This window comes from Equus caballus, chromosome 12 (genome assembly GCF_041296265.1).
Source record: "Equus caballus isolate H_3958 breed thoroughbred chromosome 12, TB-T2T, whole genome shotgun sequence".
NCBI classification, from domain to species: Eukaryota; Metazoa; Chordata; class Mammalia; order Perissodactyla; family Equidae; genus Equus; species Equus caballus.
The window spans coordinates 43597200-43616693 of record NC_091695.1 but is presented as its reverse complement, the minus strand read 5'-3'; the positions used below and the strand labels follow the sequence as shown (position 1 = coordinate 43616693).

Sequence of the window (19494 nt, the reverse complement as noted above, 5' to 3'; positions counted from 1 at the left end):
TCCAGTGGGGGAAGGGTGGGGGGCAAAACAGATGAGTGGGGAGGCCCAGAACCCCCGGCCCCACACACGAGTCCCTGGATACTGGCCATCCTTGTGAGGGGAGCTTGGCTGCAGCTGCCTCCAGGGGCCCCGCTTGGCTTCAGACTCACAGCCACTGCTCCTTTAACTTACCATGTGCCAGGTCCTGTACCAAGGACTTGACTTATTAGACTAATTATGAGGCTTTTACTTGTGAGTAAAGAAATCAACTCAAGCCAGACTAATTTTTAAAAAGTGGGGGGATGCATTGGGAGGATACAGGAATGTCTCTTGACCCCCAGGTCAGGAGGTAGCTGGCCTCAGGAAAGGCCCGGACTGGCGACTCTGGAGCATCTGGCATTCTCCGGCAACTCTTGGGTTCTCCCTGTGCATCTGCCTCATCCCGCCTCCTCGGCAGACCGGCTTTTTCTGATATTCAGTTGATAAGGCAGGGAGAAGAGGGCCACCCGCAGTCCCCACATTCCCACATTACAGATCCAGCCACAGGGAGAAACTAAAGTGGGATCTGCTCTGATTTCTCAGGGAAAGGAAGGCCCTGCCTGGGTCAGGTGTCCATGTTGGTTACAATCAGCCGTAGTGCCGGGGACAGGCCACAGACATAAATATGGCTGCTGTGGCCCTTCACTGTGACCCTGAGGAGGAGGACGTGGCCCTCATATGTGTATGGATTTGAATACAGTTTTGTTTGGCTCCAAGGCCAAGAGGTGGCCCTTGATGGGGATGACAGAGGCAGAAGGACCGTGTTCACCAAGCCCATTAACGGACATGAGACATGGACGAAACACAAAGTTCCATATGAAAATAAAACTTTAATTTGTCAAGGGAACATCACAGCAGCCCCTATACACCCCTTACCCTATTTCTCCCAGGACGGGGCCAAGGAGGGCCTCCCTCTGCTCCCTCTGGAAGTGGACGGTGCTCAGCTGGGAGGACAGAAACAGACCCGAGGCTGAGGCTGTGCTCAGAGGTGGGCAGCGGGCTGGGCCGGCTCCTTTCGTCCCTTGCCAGCGATGGGCCGGCCTCGCTCCTCCCAGATGGTGAGGCCGTCGCAGGTGCAGAGCTGCTTGGGGTTCTGGAAAAGGCCAGCGGAGCGTGCGATGATGCCACAGGCCAACCTGTAGAAGGATACATAGTCAAGAGTGGGCACCCGTCCGGGCCCCTGGAGGGTTCCGTGTGCATTGCTGGCAGAGCACAGCTTCCTGCTGGGGCGGCATTCCTCACCTCTCTCCTGAGTTCCCCGTGATCTTGGATAAGGGATGGCCGCCCTGGCCCAGGTCGTCTTCGCCCTCATCGATGACCAGGCTTCGGCCAATCACATCCCACACCTTTAAGAGAAGACAACGGCCTCAGACAGTGGACCTGTTAGGAAAGGTGCCCGCCTTCCTCTCCACCTTACCTTCAGCTGCTCATCCTCTATCCTGAAGACGACTCGGCCCTCAGCGTCAGCGTGGACATTCCCCAGGTCTCCACGGTGCTGCAATGAGGCCCAGGGAGAAAGGGGCACATGGGACACAGCTGCTAGCTTCTGGCTTCCCAGTATTTTATTCCCCAAAAGTACCAGTGTCCTCCTGTGGGTGCAGCCCAGTAGGATGAAGGGACAGCCCAGGACACAAGGAAGACAACTGGATGCTCCCTCCCTGGAACTGAAATCCTGGGCAGAATGACAGTGCTCTGAAAATAGCCAGTGACCCCCCTTCCTAGGAAGTCATGCCCACTGGACCACAGTGTTTCTCCTACGAGGCCGCTGCCCAGCCCTGCATCCTGGCCTCAGAAGCTAGCCCAGTTCCTCCTTCTTTCTAAGCCTAGTTCTCAGCCTCCTGATGACTCTATGAGCCCTTGGCAGTCTGCAGTCTCCCTGGCCTTAAGTTGGCCAAGCTTGGCTTCTTGACCATCAGAGGCAGCCAGCATCCTTTCCCTGACGTCCAGCCTCCAGGAGCAAAGAAAAGAAACACACAGGGCAAAGGCTCCTGTTGCCCCCCCCCAGGGGGCTGGCTCTGCCCACCTTCTCCCTTGGAGATAGCGAATGTCATAACACATCTAGGAAGCACCTCCTACATCAAATACCCTCTGCCAGGCACAGTGGCGGGGGGAGGTGCATACGTGGCGACCACCCTCAACAGGCTTGCAGCACGGCGGGGAGCCAGATGTGGAACAGACTAGTGATTACAAAACACAGGGTCAGTACAACAGTGAGTGTGTTTTCTGGTGACAAGACCTTACTGGGGAGTCAGAAGCCCACGTCAGTGCATATAAATTATCCCAACCTGACACTTCAGGCAGAAGCCAGTGCCTGTGCCAATGTGGGCTGGTACACGTGGCCTTGCTGCAAAGCACACTCACAGAGCATGTCTCTGTGTGATGGGGTTGACAAGCAGCAAGAAGAGCCACTTCTGCTTTATCTCGTTTTCCAGAGAGCCATCTGCTGCTTACACCTGGCACTGTTTGTTACGCCCTGTGTTGGGGGCTTTTATGGCAGAAAGTTCAAGGAGCGGGAGGCCACGATCCAGAGCCTTGAGGAGTGTTTTCAGGACTGGGCCGAGGGAGGGAGCAGCCTGGCAGCGTGGCTCGGAGGCAGGAGCCAGCAGCAGCGGCTCACGAGAAGCAGCATTTCCAGTCCCTCCCCTGCACACGGGTGGGTAGAACTGGGCTGGGTGGCCTTGAACGTCATACCAAGTAGCCAGGCAGGCCTTGTACCCTCGGGCACTGGGGAGCCAAGGAGGGTTTCAGGCAGGGGCATGACAAGGTTACTCCATGCTTTGGAGCAATCCCTCTAAAACAGCATATGAAGAGAAAGGATTGGAGGGGGATGGGGAGAGATGGGAGGGGAGCTTAAAGACCAGTTAGGAGACGTGCAAAGGGACAACCAGGCCTGGATGTAAATTCTCACACTGAATTCACTTCCATCTGGGCAAAACCAGAGCTGAAATTCAAAAGAAACTTGCTGGTCACCATGGTGGCCTTGGCCACACAGCTCTTCTCCAGTCTTCCTCTGTCTGTCTCAAGGGCTTGAGACAGCAGAGCAGCTGGCTCCAGCCTCTTTGGATTTCCTGCCAGAGAGGGGCCCGGGCCAGGGCACAGGTCGCCAGGTGGTCTCTTGCCCTTCAGAAACCTCCGCTTCATAAGAGCCACAGGGCCGCCAGTTCGCAGAGGCTCCGTGCTGGTTCAGGCCTTGAGGGCTTTGCTACGGGGCTTCCTCTGCTGAGCCCACCATTCCCACTCTTCCTTCTTCCCCTGCCTCATTCCTGCTCAGCACATTTCAAGGCTCAAAGAGGAAGACAGCCTCTGAGATGCAGAGCTCTTGTATTCACAACCCTTTGTGCCCCACAGTGAGTGTGGGCTGGACCTAGTGTCACTTCTAGGATTAGGTTACAAAAGAGTGTGCCTTCAGTCTTGGATGCCCTCTCTCCCTCTCTCTCCCACTTGCTCTGAGGGAAGCCGGCTGCTGTGTTGTGAGCTGCCCTGGGGAGAGGCCCATGTGGCAAGGGACTGATGTCTCTGGCCAACAGCCAGGGAGGCCCTGAGGGGCTTGCCAACAGCAACATGAGTGAGCGTGGAAGAGATTCTCCCCACGTGGGGCCTTGAGATGGCTGCAGCCCCAGCCAACACCTTGATGGCAGCCTGTGAGAGAGCCCCAGCTAAGCTGTGCCCAGATTCCTGCCCCAGATAAACTGCGAGATGATATATGCTTGTTGTTCTAAACCCCTAAGTTTGGAGTAATTCCATTCGCAGCAACAGACAACTGATCACCCTGAACACAAGTGTGGCACTGTGCAACGGGCCCACAGAAAGCCTTCTCCAACTTGCCGGGGGCGGGACAGGGAGTAAAAACTTTTGACCGTTAGAAATATGACAGAGCCGTCAAAAGTCCACAAAATCAGTTACATGAATTAAGAAATACATACCAAAAAAAGGGAAATACATACCAGATTTTCATTTGTTTCATGGTGGAAAGTTCCAAACTTTCATCAAGGTAGAAAATCAAAACCAAGGAAGCCTGAGAGTCCTGGGAGGGTGTAAGGAGGAGTCGCCAGTTCCTAGGACCAGGACCCTGGGCCTTCCTGGTACTGAACCTCCAAGGAGGAGGAACACACACCACCAGAAGCAGGGGAAATGGTCTTAGGTATGTGTCAACAGTGCTTTAGGAAACATTAAATCACTGAGAGAGAAGGCAGTCCTCCTGGGATGACATCCAGGACAAAGTTTCAGTTTGGTGTTAACAGGTCTTTAACACCCAACATTGGCTAATCACTTTAACAAAGATATAGCAGGCCTCAGTCCCTAGTGGGACTCTAACAACCCTTTCTAGGCCTGCGCTGATTTTTTTTTTTTTTTTTTTTTGCTGAGGAAGATTGGCCCTGAGCAAACATCTGCTATCAATTTTCCTTTTTTTTTTTTTTTTTAACTTGAGGAAGATTAGCCCTGAGCTAACATCTGTGACAATCTTTCTCCATTTTATATGTGGGTTGCCACCACAGCATGGCTGACAAGTGGTGTAGGTCTGCGCCCAGGATCCAAACCCACAAACCCAGGCTGCTGAAGCGGAGTACATCAAACTTAACTACTACGCCACAGGGCTGGCCCCCATTGATTTATTTTTACAATGATCCGATCCTCCTCTTATGGCTGGAAGGACTGGTTTTCCAGTCTCTGTGGCAATATCAAGTTTCTTGTTAAAAATAAATCTACCTTAATTATATGAAATGATATCCTGATTTGCTTCAAAACAACAGTGGAGAAGGGCCAGGGGCGCAGATGAAACAGGACCGGCCATGAGCTGGTAACTGTTAAAGCCGGGTGAAGCGGACAAGGAGGTTCAGGACACCAGTTTCTCTACTTTGGAATATGTTTGAAAGCTTCTGTGATAGAAGAAAACGTTAAAAATAACTAAATTTACCTAAGGAAAAGAAGTGAGTCCGTTTAAATCAAAATATCGAGTAACTAACAGAAGAAACAGTACTGAGATAAGGCGAAAATCACTAAGGCAGGATGTGACTCACTGCTGTTGGGGAAACAATTCTCTGGTGAAAAACGAAACCAGGACCAGGAGTTGGAGCATCAGCAACAGCCTTGTTAGTATAGGTAAAACTTTCGACTTCCACACCGTCACCTTCTCCAGGGAGCTTCCTCCCGCTGCCCGTGCCCCTAGGGCTGGATCAGGTGCCTGCTGGGCTCCCGGGCCTCCCACAGGCTCCTCTGACTGTCCCGCAGCCACAGAGTCCTCAGTGGTCTCTCTCACGGGACTGCGGGCTCCTAGCGGGCAGGCCTTGGTCACAGAGAGTGTCAATAAATGTTTCTAAACTGAACCAAATAAAGTGAGGAGACAAGATGCCACCAAAAAGTGTCTCGGACTCGGAGGCCCCCAGAGCTGCCTGTCCTGTCTCTGAGACCCTGGGTCCTCTCTCAGCCCAGGCCTTGCTCAGATGGACACTTACCCGCTCAGAGTCCTGGGGGCCCCCATGAGACGTTCCATCAGGGTTAAAGTGGTCCCCACAGCTAAGAAGAAAAGGCAGCCAGCGGTCAGCGAAATAGGAGCCCCTGGCCTGGTGATCTATCCTCTTACGTAAAGTACATTTGTTTCATTCTCTCACTCATTCGTTTACTCATTCATTCACTCACTCATTCGTTTACTCACTCACTCATTCATTCAACAAACAGGCCCACTATGTGCCAGGCTTTGGGTTGAGGGCACTAAGAATTGGACGTGGGTCCTGCCCCCAGTAAGCTTCCAGGGGAGTCACAGATGCGTAAACAACTAATCGCATCACAGTGCGACAAACACCATGACACGGGGACCTGCCCTTCCTGTGTCCAGCAGTCAGCTTCCATCTCAGGCAGTAAGGTGGCTAAGAGCAGGAGCATCAAAGGAAGATTTTGGTTCTAAACCCCACTCTACCATTTATGCGCTCTGGGGCCTCTGACAAGTCATTTCATGTCTTTGTGCCTCAGTTTCCTCATCTATAGACTGGGTCTGTGTCTATGTGACTCAAGGGTACCTGCAAGAACCAAGTGTGTGTGTGTGTGTGTGTGTGTGTGTGTGTGTAAAGGGCTGAATACAGTCCCCTGCACATAGTGGGGACACAACTGGGGCGATGAGGATGCCAAAAGGGAGGTTCTAGATGATTTACCTGTTGCAGTTCCTTGTGAGGTCCCCGAACTGGTGGACGTGGAGCCCGTGCGGCCCAGGCTCCAGGCCGTCAATGGTCCCCTCGATCAGGCAGCGCTCTGGGGTCAGCTGTAGGAAGCGCACCACCCCCTGCACGGGGCCAGGCCCCCCGAGAATGGCCACTGCTGCCCCCAGATTCTCTGCAAGGCATCAGACACCCGGGCTGGCTCACCAACTCACCCAGCCCCACCTCCTGCATCAGCTCAGGAAGGGCACGGAGAGAGCCCCACAGAACTTTCACGCCTTGCCCAACCCAAAGCCCCCAAAGCCTATGGTTAGATTTGTAGTAGCCCCAGGCCACCACCCCCGCAGAGAGGCCAAGGCCAGGGCCACAGTGGTTACTTACCCAATATGCCACTGCCCATGCCCTTGAGTACTGCCTGCCGCCCCGTGCCTTCAAGGATGGCCTGCACCTCCTGGCTGGGCAGTGTGGTCTGCACCACAACCATCTGGTTCTCCAACTGCACCTCCACACTCTGGACACCTGGGAGAGGAAGTGGGCAGAGGGCAGCAGAGGGCTAGCACCCCTGTGCTGGGAGCAGGGAAAAGAGAAACAGATGGCGATCCCCCATCCCCACCTTCATCCATCTTCCCACGGCCGGAGTCAAGCTAGGGAGCTGCCTTCTAGCTGTGTGAGGCTCTTAACCTCTCTGGGTCTGTTTCTTTATATATAAAGCGGGGATAATACCACCTCACCCCCACGATAGCTGTGCGTCCTGATTACATGCCAGGCATTATTTGTAACTTTTGAAACATAGATAATTCTTTTAAAATGTTTTTACGAAAATGGGCTATCAATCACTGCATTATACATGATAGCCAAAAGGTGATGCCCGTCACGTGACAAATGGAAAAAAAAACCTGTGTAGCCACACAATGGAGCACTACTCAGCCATAAAAAGGAACAGAGCACTGACACCTGCTACAACATGGGTGAACCTTGAAAACTAAGTTAAGCGAAAGCAAGTCACAAAAGACTACATATTAGATGATGCCATTCTGGATGAAACGTCCAGAACAGGTAAATCTCAAGACAGAAAGCAGATTAGGAGGTGGGACAAAAGGAAGGTGATAGCTAAAGGGTACAATTAAAATTGATAGTGGTGATGGTTGCACAACTCTAAGAACATACTAACAACTAAGAATACACGAAAAATGACTGAATGACTGGAATTGAAATTCCAAGCCTTTTAAGAGAATTCTCGAATCCTTAGCCAGCACACAGGGGATAGGTTGGGAACTATAATGCTGCTCTCCCCTGGAGGGCTTACATCATCCTGCTTTGATCTTAGTGTGTTTGTTGCCGTGCAGGGCAAACCCAAGGGAGCCACGGGCGTCCAGAAGACACAGGCTACGTGAGGAATTTCACTCTCTGTTAAGCTGGTGCTCTGTGAACGGATGGTTACGCTGACTGCCGGCTTCATCCTTGGCTTCCCTCCTCCATATTCTTACGACAAATGCATGCTGGGTGTAGAGGAGGCCAGAGTCAGGAAAAGCACCAGCCCTTGTCCAAGGGAGCTCACAGGCTGCGGGAGAACCCAGACTGTGCCCGGATCAACCATCAGGCAGAGAACGGAATAAGAGCCCCCGAGGTACAGACAAGGTCCCTCAGCTGTTCAGATTCCTTCCAGCTCAAAGGAGGCAAAACCGGGACTTCCTACTGGGAGGAGGGAGCACTGAGACAGGAATATTTGGTCTGTGGTTACAGAGGTCTCATCGGCTTGCTTCTTCAGCTCCCCTGTGGCACTGGGGACACCGTTGGGGGAGGGGCGCAATTTGTAACAGATCAAACAGACACACCTATCTCCTCCCCTGCAAGTACAGGGCGGGCGATGCTGTGAGAAGAAAACCCTGCAAATAACCAAACTGCCCCTCACTTCACAGAACATCTCATCCAGGGCCACCCGGCAGCCTGCGAAGCCTTGGGGCTCCAGGTCGACCTGGAGGAGCCAATGGCCGCAAAAGGAATGTAGGCAGGACGGCAGGGAACTCTTGTGGCCTGAGCCTCCAGACTATGCCAAGAACTGCGTGCTCCGCTTTGCACACATCAGGACAGTGATACTGTCCTCAGCTGGAAACAAGACTAGAAGGTTACACAACTGGCTCAAGGTCACAAAGGCTGGAAGGCAGCCTGTCCAAGCCCCAAACTGATGCCTGTTCCCCTTGCCCCACAGGAAGTAGGGTTGGGCCCCAAAGGACTGATTGAGTTCCCAGGCCTCGGATAAGCATGCAGTGTGGGAGGTTTCAGTTATGCACCTGTCTATCCTTCATTTAACAAACGTACACTAAGCACCTATCATGGGCCACGTTCCAGGCAGTGGGGACACAGCAAGGAACAAATCAGGTGATGTCTCTGCCCCATGCAGAGCACGTGTTCCAGGGCAGGGATGTGGATATCAAATACACGCACAAGAGAGATTCAGAGAGTGAAAAGGGTGACCAATGAATCAGGTGTCAGGAACAACGGGGGGGTGACCACTTAGGCTGGTCAAGGAAGGTCTCTCTGAGCCTTTAAGCAAAGGCCTGAATGTAGCTAGGGAAGGGCATTCCAGTAGAGGGAACAACATGGGCAAAGATCCTGGGGAGGAATGACATCGATGTGTTCTAGAAAGAGAAAAGAAGGCCAATGTGGCTGGAGCTGGGAGTCAAGAGAATGGGAAGATACGAAGCTGTAAGTGGAGATCAATCAAGCAAAGCCCTGTAGGCAACAGGGAAGAATTTGGACTTTAACTTTAACGCAATGGGAGGCCATCGGGAGAGGCCATGAGTGTAGTGCTTGAGTGTGTGGGCTCTGAAATTGAAATCCTGAGTCTGCCACATACTAGCTGTGTGGTCTTAGACAAGTTACTCAACCTTTCTGTTGAGTTTTCTATTCAGTTTCTTCAGAGGGTTACTGAAGGCCTAAATGAGTTATCTCATACATAGCACTTAGAGCAGTGCCCAGGCCATGGGAAGCTCTCAACGCTGTTACTACAAGACTTAAGCATGGGAATGACATTATCCAGTGTATGATTTTAAAAATCACTCTAGCTTTTATATGGAAAAGCTATTGGAGGGGGCAAGAGAGGCAACAGGGAGCCCAAAGATGAGGACCTTGTGTGGGTCAAGGAGAGGTGAGGTGGCTTGAACCGGTGTGAGGGCTGAAGTATGGAAAAAGAGACGCTGGATTCTGAGTACGTTTTAGACAGAGCAGACAAGACTTTCTGATGGACGGGCTTGGGCACAGGTGGGTTCCTGCTCTGGGGTCTCCTAACAAGAGCTGATTCTCTGCTCCTGGAGTGGGAGGGCCCCGAGTGAGAAGCTCCTGGGGACTATGAACTTCCTAAACTCTGGAGCTGCGTCTGAACCAAGAAGAAGGCTGGCTCCCCAGCTGAACAGTTCACTTCCGCTGGGTTGGTGGAGCGTGGCCAGGTCAGCCTTTGTTTAGCTCAGAGTCCAGCGAGGGAGAAAAGATAAGGCCACAGGGAACTCTAGGGTACGTGTTAAGGGTTCAAGGAAGCGAGGCTTGGGCTGGGAGCTCCTCCCACCTACCCCTAGGAGGAGAGCGGAGCCCTCTTCCCCAAAGGCCCAGGCCTCCTGGAGAGGGCAAATCACTCACTCATTGAATCTCTGTCTGTCTCTCTCTCTCCCCGCATTCTTGGAAAGTACAACTTCCCTGCCAGCCCCCGAGAAAGCCAAGCTGGTTCCAGTTACCCAGACCAGAAAACCCGGAGTCACCAGAAGTCTTCATCTGTGCCTATCTAGCCTGCCGAGGGCTAAAAACAGAAAGCCCAGCTGTCTGCTCTCCCAGCAAGAACGTTTTATGGGAAGTGGAGAGCCCAACATCCTCGAAGGCTTTGGTCAGAACACTCCACTCTCAGAGGAATGGCTCAATCTTCTCAGACCCTCACCCACCATCCCCAAACACATAGTCTAAGCACACCCAGCTTCAAGATCTGTCCGCTCATGCCCCGGGCCAACCACGTTACCACCTGTAAACCCTTCGTCTCATAACTCATAAGATTTAGCGGGCTCTCACTACACGCTAAAGACCTCCCCTCCCCCGCTCTGTCTTTCTTTTAAATATTTTAAGCACCGTGTGGGAGCTCCTGCCCGGCCTGGTTCCCTCCCACCCAAGGCGGCTGCAGAGGTGGGGTCCTGGACTCCGCCTGCCCACGTTCCTGGCACCTGCAGCCAACAAGCGCTGGAGAGCTTGCACGAGACTTTTCTAAAGCGCTTTATACGTATTAACTAATCTACTCTTCACGGCTATCCTCCAGAGTAGCTTCTGTTATCACACCCACTTAAACGCTGAAGAAACAGAGGCACAAAATGTCACATGCATGAGGTTTCAGTGCCTTTAAGTGGCAAAGAGGGGATCTGAAACCTAACGGTCTAACTCCACAGCACATACCACTAACGACTACGACACACTGCTGCCCTGTACAGAGCCAAGCGGGACCACTGTCCCAGCCTCAGAACCCACCTCATCTCGTCGCCTCCCAGAACTGCTTCCAAGAGCAATGCTTGCGGGCTTATCTTCACCTGAGGGCAGGGTCTGTGCCTGAAACACCTGTGAACCCTTCTCCCTAAAAAGCCCCCAGTGTCTGGTCCATTCCTGCTGAATGACTAGAGGGATATTTAACAGAACCAAAGGAAGGCTGTTCCCAGTGCCATGCTGCTAGCTCTGCCTACTCAGATCTTTCCAACTTTGCCAGGTCGCCTCCAGACCAGCTAGGTGGCTAAGAATCAGGACCTGCTTAGGATGGAACTTGGCCAGGGCTGCCATTTGCTTTGTCAAGATTATGCTGTTTCCCAAGCAAGAATTGCCTGCTTTCCAGGGAACTCCCTCTGCAGGTGGGGCCGTACTCTCCCTTGCCCCACATTTTCTGGGCCCCTGGGGTTTAAGACACCAGGACAGGCAGTTAGAGCCAGGAGAGGGTTCTGACAGGGCAGACTTGAGACCCGTCCTCTAGGCTCTGCCTCTGGGTCTCCGCGTGGCTCTGAGAACATTCCTTCCTCTCTCTGGGCCTCAATTCCTGCGTCTGTAAAATCGGAGTAGGGTTGGTCTGAGAGATTTGCCTGCCCCTCCCAGAGGCCTCTGGACTATCCGCAGAAAAGTTTATCTGGCTCTTACCTGCCACCCCTTGCAGGGACGTGCGCACCGCGTCCACGCAGCTCTGACAGGTCATCTGCACCGCGAACTCCAGCTGCAAGGGCGGCAGGGACGGGCCGATGAAAGCTAGGGACCCTTCTTGCTTGTGGCCCTATTTCACTACCTCCCCTTATGACCACCCCAAACACCTGGGGAAACGCCCCACGTGACCCCTCCTCAAGCGCCTTCTTCATTATCACTCATGATCATTCCAGGACCAACACCCCTCAACATTAACGCCCAGGGCCCTGCTACTGTCGCACCCCACTTTCACGCCCCCGCCCCAGGCCCCGAACCGGGTGCCCGCTTCTCCCCCACTTCCCGAGTTGATGATACCCCCAGGGCCCGAGGCTCTCTGCCGGCGAGACTCCCACACGAAGCCTCGACCCTCACCGTGCAGGCGGTCCCGCTGTCCCCTGAGTCCAACGCCATCTCGGACCCAGTCACCGGCCGGAGGACCTCAACTGCTCGGGTCCAGAAGCGCAAACCCGGAGCAGCGTCTCGGGAAGGCGGAGCGCCGGAAGGCACACCTTGCCCCGCCTCCTGGTGCGTGTGCACGCAAGGCCCCGCCCCCAACGCCCTCCAACTCGTGAGCACGGACCGCGCAGGCGCACTCCGGCTGTCCGGGCCTGGTTGCCTTAGTAACCGTTCGGCTTCCTCTGCGCTGTCTGACCGCGCCGCCGGCGCTGAGATGGAGCCCTACAAGCCGGAAGCCGAGCTTCAGCGGTTTTACCACCGGTTGCTGCGTCCGCTATCGCTCTTCCCCCGCCCGGCGACGCGCCCAGAGTCTCAGAAGCGCCTCCCGCAGGAGGCCCCGTTGCTGCTGCCCCTACCGGTCTCGCGGCTGACCGTGGCGTCGCTCTGCCGCCAGGTGGCCCAGCGGCTGGCGAGCAGCGGGCTAGCAGCGCAGCTGCCTCCTGAGGGCCGACTCCGTTTCACTGAGGTCATCCTGGACGAGCTAAAGTGCAGCTGGCAGGAGCCTCCCGCCGAACCTAGTCTGAGCCATTTGAACAACCAGAGGCTGCGGAAGCGGCTTCAGGTCTACGTGCTGCTCAGCAGCGAGCAGCTCTTCTTACGCTACCTGCACCTGCTGCAGACCATGTCGACCTCCCGAGGTGTCTTTACGGAATCAGCCACGCTCACCCGGTTGGCCGCCAGCCTCGCCAGGGACTGCACGGTCTTCCTCACCAGCCCCGAGGTCTACCGTGGCCTGCTCGCTGACTTCCGCGCGCTGCTGAAAGCGGAGCAGGCCCAGGGCGGCGTGCACACACTGCGTGCCCTCGGTCGCGGCGGGGCTTTCAAGCTCTCCCCGAGCCTATGGCCTCACAGCACCGGCTTCGCCCAAGTGCCATGCTCCAGCCTCAATCTGAACTACCTCATCCAACTCAGCCGCCCGCCAGAGTTTCTCAGTAGGCCTGGGTCGGATCCAGTGAAGGAATTGATGTCTATCCCCCAGCTGAAGAGGACAAAGCCTGTCCGCTGGCTGCCCTCCTTGCAAAAGAAGAGAGAAAGCGACTTCAGTTCCTCACAGGTTGTGAAGTACTCTGTGGCTCCCACCAGCGGGCCCCCGCCCACCTCCCACTTGCCCCTCTCTTCCCAGCCCCGGAGGGGCCAGTCCATGCCCTCTTTGCGTGAGGGCTGGAAGCTAGCAGATGAGCTGGGCCTTCCTCCTCTCCCCCCTCGCCCCTTAACCCCGTTGGTCCTGGTTGCAGAGAGCAAACCAGAGCTGGCAGGGGACACGGTGGCTGAGGACCTGAAGCAGCTGATAAAGAACATGAAATTGGAGTGGACTGGCTACTCGCCGCTGGACTCAGGCCTGCCCCCGCTCCTGGGGGCCCTGACCCGCCGCCCAGCTGCAGCATATCACATGGAAGAGCTGCAGAGAATGTTGAAGGGCCTCAAGGAGGAAGAAGCCTTGGGGCAGTGGGGCCTCCAGTCCCCCAAAAGCCCTCCACTTCAACCACAGCCAATGACTGTTCCTTTGAAGCTAAGAAATCAGGCCGTGGTCCAGGCAGCTGCTGTCCGGGTCTCTGAGAGGAACTTTTTGGACTCCTTCCATGTTGATGGGGCTGGAGTCCTATACAACCACCTGGCTGGTGAACTGGAACCCAAACTTATTGAAGAAATGGATATTGATCTCTTTGTTGGCAGTAGCATCAGGGAAATCTACAAGGAGTTGATGAGCCGTGTCTCTACTAACCACTTATCTTTTAACCAGGGACCCCTGGTTGAGCCTGCAGCAGAGAAAGACTGGTCGAGCTTCCTGACCTCAGCCTTTCTACGTCAAGAAAAACAGTATCGTATGATCAACCCCAACCTGACCGGACTTTATTCCCAGAGAGAAAACACTGCACAGCCCAGCTCTGATAGGATGGTCTCCATTACGTCACTCCACGGAGGGAAAAGCTCGGAAAAGCGGTTAAACAGGGCGTCGTGGATGAACTGGTGCAAAACCACCACGACTGTGGATGATTACTTCAAGTACCTCACCAACCAGGACACAGATTTCCTCCACGTCATCTTCCAGATGTATGAAGAGGAGGTGCCTGTGGAGATCGTGGCCCCCGTCAGAGAGTCCCTAAAGATTCAGCACCCACCTCCCTTGCTAGAAGATGAAGAGCCAGACTTTGTGCCAGGAGAGTGGAATTGGGACACGGTGCTGGGGCAGAGGCTAGGAGCTAGGAAGACCAGCCTCCCGACAGAACCCCACAAAATCCTGAGCCTGCAGGAGCGTCTGGAGCGGTTGTGGTCCATGCTTGAGGTCCCCGACAAGGACCGGCTGGACATGGCTATCAAATACAGCTCTAGTGCCCGTCTGAGGCAGCTGCCTTCGTTGGTGAATGCCTGGGAGCAGGTCCTGCAGCCCATTCAGTTGCGGGAGGGACTGCTGGGGAGACTGGAGTGGTTTGAGCGACATGCCTCCGACCCCAACCGCTTCTTCCAAAAGACTGACCTGGGTCTGAGTCGCTTCCTGGAGGAGAGTCAGTTCCGCAGCCGTCTACACAGGAAGCTCAATCAAGTGGAGGCTCCTTTGGCTTCCCTCCTGGAGGAGATCCAGTTAATCTTCGGCGAGCCAGTGACCTTCAAGGGGCGGCACTACCTGGACAAGATGAAGCGCGACAAAGTGGAGATGCTCTACTGGCTGCAGCAGTGGCGGCGGGCCCGCCACCTGGTCCGGGCCCAGAAGGCATCTCGCCAGTCGGCCCTGTTCAGGAGGCTCAGCAGCCAGTCTTTGGTAGCTCCTGGAAATAGTCCCAGTAACCTTTGACCGGGCTAAATGCCCTCAGATCCCTCCCTCACCCCCCACCCAGCAGCTCCTGAGTGCTTCGGAAGAAGAAATATCTGGGAGCGCAGGGTGCAGGAACTTTATGCTTCCGACTAGAGTAGGACTGAGATGAACACTTTGTTTTGACTGTGAGGTTCTCATAAGAGAACCCCCAAGCTCAGAATTTCCATTTATGTCAAGCCATGCACAATACAGCCCAAAATCTCATACGTCAAAAGAACTGAGATGGTCCCTTGGAGTTCACTGTAACGGGAAATGTCAAACAGAAGGAAACCGTCACCTTGGGAATCTCTCAGGTTCGCATCTCTGTCACACGACATTAAATTGGCTGATTCGAGCCCCAAATCAAGAGGCTCTCTGGCGTAATGATTACGAGCTAGGGCTGTGAAGTTAATAGATGTGGGTTTAGATCCTGGCTGTGTAACCTTGGGCAAATTACCTAACCATTCTGCACCTGGACCATCAAATGTCAGCTGCACGGCTTGGGTCCAGGTTGTCACTTCTGGCAGTTCTAGCAGATTGTTGGTAGAACTGAAAAGATTTATTAAATTTTTACCAGTTTCTACCAGCACGTGGTAGGGAGTACAGAAGGGTATGTACTGAAAAGTAAGCTGCCTGCACATCCCTGCCTGCACCACTTCAGTTCCCCTCCCCGGGGTCAAAGCTGTTACCAGTTTCTTGTGTATCTCTTGACTCCGTCATTCAGCAAATATTTATTGAGCACTCACCAGATGTTACATGCTTGGTCTACAGCTCGGAACAAAACGAAACTCCTTTGTAGCGTTTACATCCTGCTGAGGAGACAGACCAGAAACCATAAACATAGTACCAAAGCACACTTAGGGAACGGAATGTTGGGGGGTGATAGATACTGTGGGAAAAGGAAAGAGTAGAGTAGGGTAAGAGGAAATAAGGGGTGAGGGAAGCAGTTTTAATTAGGGGAGTCAGCGTAGGCCGCACTGGGAAGGTAAGCTTTAAGCCAAGGCTTGAAGGAAGGGAAGAAGTGAGCCCCGTGGACATCTGGGACAACTTTCCTGACAGCCATTGCAAAGCCCCGAGTGCTGGAGTGTTCCAGAAAGCCAGTGGGGGTGGAGCAGAGCAAGGAGGAGAGATGAGTCGGAGGGGTCATAGTGAGGTGCCAGAGACAGGTTAGATTACATCAGGCCTCGTAGGCCATTGTATGAACTTCTGAGGTAGCCTATGCATATACGAGCATACATGTATATATCATCTATGCATATGTTTATAACTACACCAATGGTGGCACACTCTAGCCCTCTTTTGCCCTTTTCTTTTTTCACTTAACATTCCTCAAGCTCATTCCACATCAATACACATGGAGCCTCCTTGTTCTTTTTGATAGCTGTATAGTATTCCACTATGTGTATTTTTATTTTATTTAACTAGTCCTTTATTATTGTCCTTTATTGCATTTACAAACAAAAACAATGTTCTAGAAAACATCCCTGTTCTTCTATTTAGGATGTGCAACTTTCTATAGTGTAAATTCCTGGAAGAGGAATTATGTCTAAGCATAAGCATTTGTAATTTTAACAGATTATTGATTACCTTCCACAAAGGTGTAATAATTGACATTATCAACCACATTTCATGAGTATACTTGTTTCCCCACTCTCACCAATAGAGCGTTGTCAAATTCTTTGATCTTTACCATCTGGTAGTGAAAAATAGTATCTCATTTGGCTTGTGTTCTTATTTCTCTTATGAGGGAAGTTGAATCTTTCATATGTTTAAAAGCTATTTGCTTTTCCTTTTCTGTAAAATGCCCATGCCCTTTGCCCACTTTTCGATTGGTTTTGACTATTTTCTTGATTTTTCAGAGCTCTTTATATATTCAGGAAATTCAGCTAATATGTTAGCAGTTAACACTTGTTAAGTTCTTACCTTCTGCTTGATTTCTTGACTCCTCACAACCACCTTAAGAAGTATGTATTTTAATTGCTGTCTTACAGATGAGCAAATGAAGGTTCAGATAGGTAAAGCAACTTACCCAGGGTCATAAAGGCAGTGAGTGGGAGATCCAGGATCTGAGCCCAGGTCTGTCTGACCCGGAATCCTACATGTGTCTTCTTGGTGCACTGATTCTCAGAGAGATGGTAAGAGAGCTCTTAGACACAGCCCCCCTTGCCCGTCTACATGGGTAACGTGAAAGCCCCAGGTCTCCTCCACTCACCATTTGCTGGCACACAATCTTCCACTTTGTTTTGTTTTCCCGATAAAACAGCACTTCTCAAACTTTTCCACCAGTGCCCCTTAGAATGGAGGAACGTAAATAAGCATCTTGGTCAGGTGTGAGGGATTGGGGTGGGTAGGGGCTGGCTGGGGGATGGAGGAAAGTAGTTCTAGCCTGCCTGAGAAATTTCTTTAAAGTCTTTTACTTTTGAAATTTATGCAAAATTTGCTTTCTACTCCATAATATGTCCATGTTTGTTTTAATATAAAAATGATACTTGAAATGACTTACCTTCAAATTAAACTGGCCCTCCAGGCAGATATGCCACATTTAGCATTTAGAGTGCGGCTTCCTGTCTCTCCTGGCATACTTCTCTCCTGGCATACTACTGAATTCCCCAGAAGTCACACCGAACCCAGGTGAGAGACGCTGCAGCAGGGGTTGAAACTTTCTGTAAAGGGCAACAGGTAGTAAATATTTTAGGCTTTGTGAGTGATATGGTCTCTGTTGCAAGGCTCAACTTCGCTTTTGTTGTGTGAAAGCAATTATAGACAAGAAATGGGCAGGGCTGTGTTCCAATAAAACTTTATTTACACAAACAGGCAGCTGGCCAGATTTGGCCTCCAGGCTGTCGTTTGCTAACCCAGGTGCTACCACATCAGCCCCTTTAAAAAGCAAACACACGCAGGAGGAGTACGACGGGAAGCTTGGTGCAGCATTTCCCAAAGTGTGTTGCATGGTAAACTAATTCTGGGTGTTAGCCCTGGAAAAAGGGTTCCATGGTCAAATAACTTTGGGGAACATTGCACACTGCATTCCCTTAGCATATTGAAAGCCCTGGTGGGTCTTGCAAAAAATACACCTGTTTGACTTTGACCAAGAACCCTTTTATTCCTTCATAGCCATTATGGTTAGTGGGCAGTAAGCTTTGGGGGACGGTATCTCGCTGTGAATTAGTCCGTTGGAATCCCCGCTGACAGTTCTGGATGAGGTTAGTGCACAGAGACAGGACAGGGAGGGTACGTTCCTAAACGCACAGGCCTAGTTGGGGTATCTGGGCCTCAGGTGGCATGAAAGGGCATCATGAAACCCAGGACAGGCTCGAGAAGGGAAGCCACAGGAAACATGGAGACTCAACACACTGCCTCAGTGGGTCCAGGTCTGGGGACTTCAAATCCTTTGCCCTGGATGTCTGGCTGCGGCGGGGGCCCCTGCTTCATGCCAAGCCTCCGTGCAGCCGGAGGCCCCTGGGCCCATCCCAGCAAACTCAGCCATGCTGAGAACCACCTGTCTGCTGGGTGTCATGCTCAGGTGCTTTAAGGATATTATTTCATTTAATCTTCACAACAGTCTTACAAGAAAGAGAAGGCATTGTTACCTCCCTCTGGGGAAATTGGACTCTAGGATAATGGCACAAAAATCAATTCTCTAAATTACTGAGGATTTTTGTAGACACTTTAGTTTTGTGCCTGCCCTAGATCCAGAGGCCATCCGACATATACTTTATATCTGGGCTGGGGTGACTTGCTCAGCCCTTGTGCTACCCAGGCAGGGGCAGGGCCCCACCCCTAAAAGTCCCATATGTTCTCCATCTGCTAGGACATGACAGGGATGGCTCGTTCATTTGCATACTCAAATATATATTTATTAGTTATTTAAATTAATATTAATCCCATTATGTGTTAACAGAAATAATGTATTTTTATGAAAAATAACTGTTTCCCAAAACAAACAGATGTAGTGAAGAGTAGCCATGTTACGCTTGGGCAAATCTAGCGTCTAGCTTACGAGGAGAAGCTGGATTCTCCTGTCTGTCTCTGCGGGCGTCTGTGCAGTATTGCAGTCCCACAGCCTCTGTAAAACACTCTACTCAGGATAGAGTGCGTTAAAAAAGGCAAATAATGTCTTAGCAGGATTGTGAGAGTAGCTTTGACACCGTGAAACCCCAGAAAGGGTCTGGGGGACTCTGTATTTTCTTTAAGTAGAGGAAGGGGCAGAGATAGGGGTGAGGGCAGAAGAGAGAGTTGTGGGAGGGGCAGTGGGACATGTTGGGTCAGGGGACAGGGCAGTTGCTGGGGCAGCAGCAGTAAAGCGGGGGAAGGGATGGTTGACCAGGGACACATGTTTGCTCATAAAATGTCAAGGGCAAGGCCAGAGGTAAAACTACAACTTTAAAGAAAACAATTGACAATTCTGGAAATTGGGCATCTAGCTACTGGACAAGCAGATTGGCCTTTGGTGATCTGGCCGTTCTGAGCAGCTGAGACCTGTGGAGCTGAAGCCAAGTGTCCCCAGGCTCACAGGTGCCGGCGGACCAGATTTGAGCCCAGGTGTTTCTGACGCCACTGAGCCTGCAGCCCCCATCCTCTTGGCCTTGGGATTCCTTTTTTTTCAGGAAGATTAGCCCTGAACTAACTGCTGCCAATCCTTCTCTTTTTGCTGAGGAAGACTGGCCCTGAGCTAACATCCATGCCCATCTTCCTCTACTTTATATGTGGGACGCCTACCACAGCATGGTGTGCCAAGTGGTGCCACGTCCGCACCCGGGATCCGAACTGGTGAACCCCGGGCCACAGAAGCGGAGTGTGCTCACTTAACTGCTGCGCCACCGGGCCGGCCTCATGCCTTGGGGTTTCTGTGTTTGACCCACCTTTTCCTCATACTATCGTTTACCACAC

General features: G+C 52.4%; 2 protein-coding genes across 2 annotated transcripts; one reads left to right on the top strand and one right to left on the bottom strand.

Annotated features, from left to right (window-relative positions):
* Positions 1 to 828: 828 nt before the first annotated feature.
* Positions 829 to 11974, bottom strand: CCS (copper chaperone for superoxide dismutase). The gene is made up of 8 exons (XM_001496682.6): positions 11730 to 11974; positions 11319 to 11391; positions 6549 to 6686; positions 6165 to 6342; positions 5472 to 5532; positions 1436 to 1513; positions 1261 to 1364; positions 829 to 1154 (listed from the first exon to the last, which is right to left on the bottom strand). The coding sequence occupies exons 1-8, from the start codon at positions 11766 to 11768 to the stop codon at positions 1001 to 1003; spliced, it is 825 nt and encodes a 274-aa protein (XP_001496732.1). The 5' UTR covers positions 11769 to 11974; the 3' UTR covers positions 829 to 1000.
* A 53-nt stretch (positions 11975 to 12027) lies between these two features.
* On the top strand, positions 12028 to 14604 carry CCDC87 (coiled-coil domain containing 87). Its single transcript, NM_001257080.1, has one exon. The coding sequence runs from the start codon at positions 12028 to 12030 to the stop codon at positions 14602 to 14604; it is 2577 nt and encodes an 858-aa protein (NP_001244009.1).
* The last annotated feature ends 4890 nt before the right edge of the window (positions 14605 to 19494 follow it).

What these genes read in the sequence shown, in the direction of transcription:
- CCS (XM_001496682.6), bottom strand. Translation starts at nt 11,768, where the DNA reads ATGGCGTTGGACTCAGGGGACAGCGGGACCGCCTGCACG. An exon ending in CATGGGCAGTGGCATATTGG is followed by an intron (nt 6,343 to 6,548) that starts GTAAGTAACCAC and finishes GATGCCTTGCAG; the next exon opens with AGAATCTGGGGGCAGCAGTG. An exon ending in GCCCCCAGGACTCTGAGCGG is followed by an intron (nt 1,514 to 5,471) that starts GTAAGTGTCCAT and finishes GCCTCATTGCAG; the next exon opens with CACCGTGGAGACCTGGGGAA.
- CCDC87 (NM_001257080.1), top strand. Translation starts at nt 12,028, where the DNA reads ATGGAGCCCTACAAGCCGGAAGCCGAGCTTCAGCGGTTTTACCACCGG.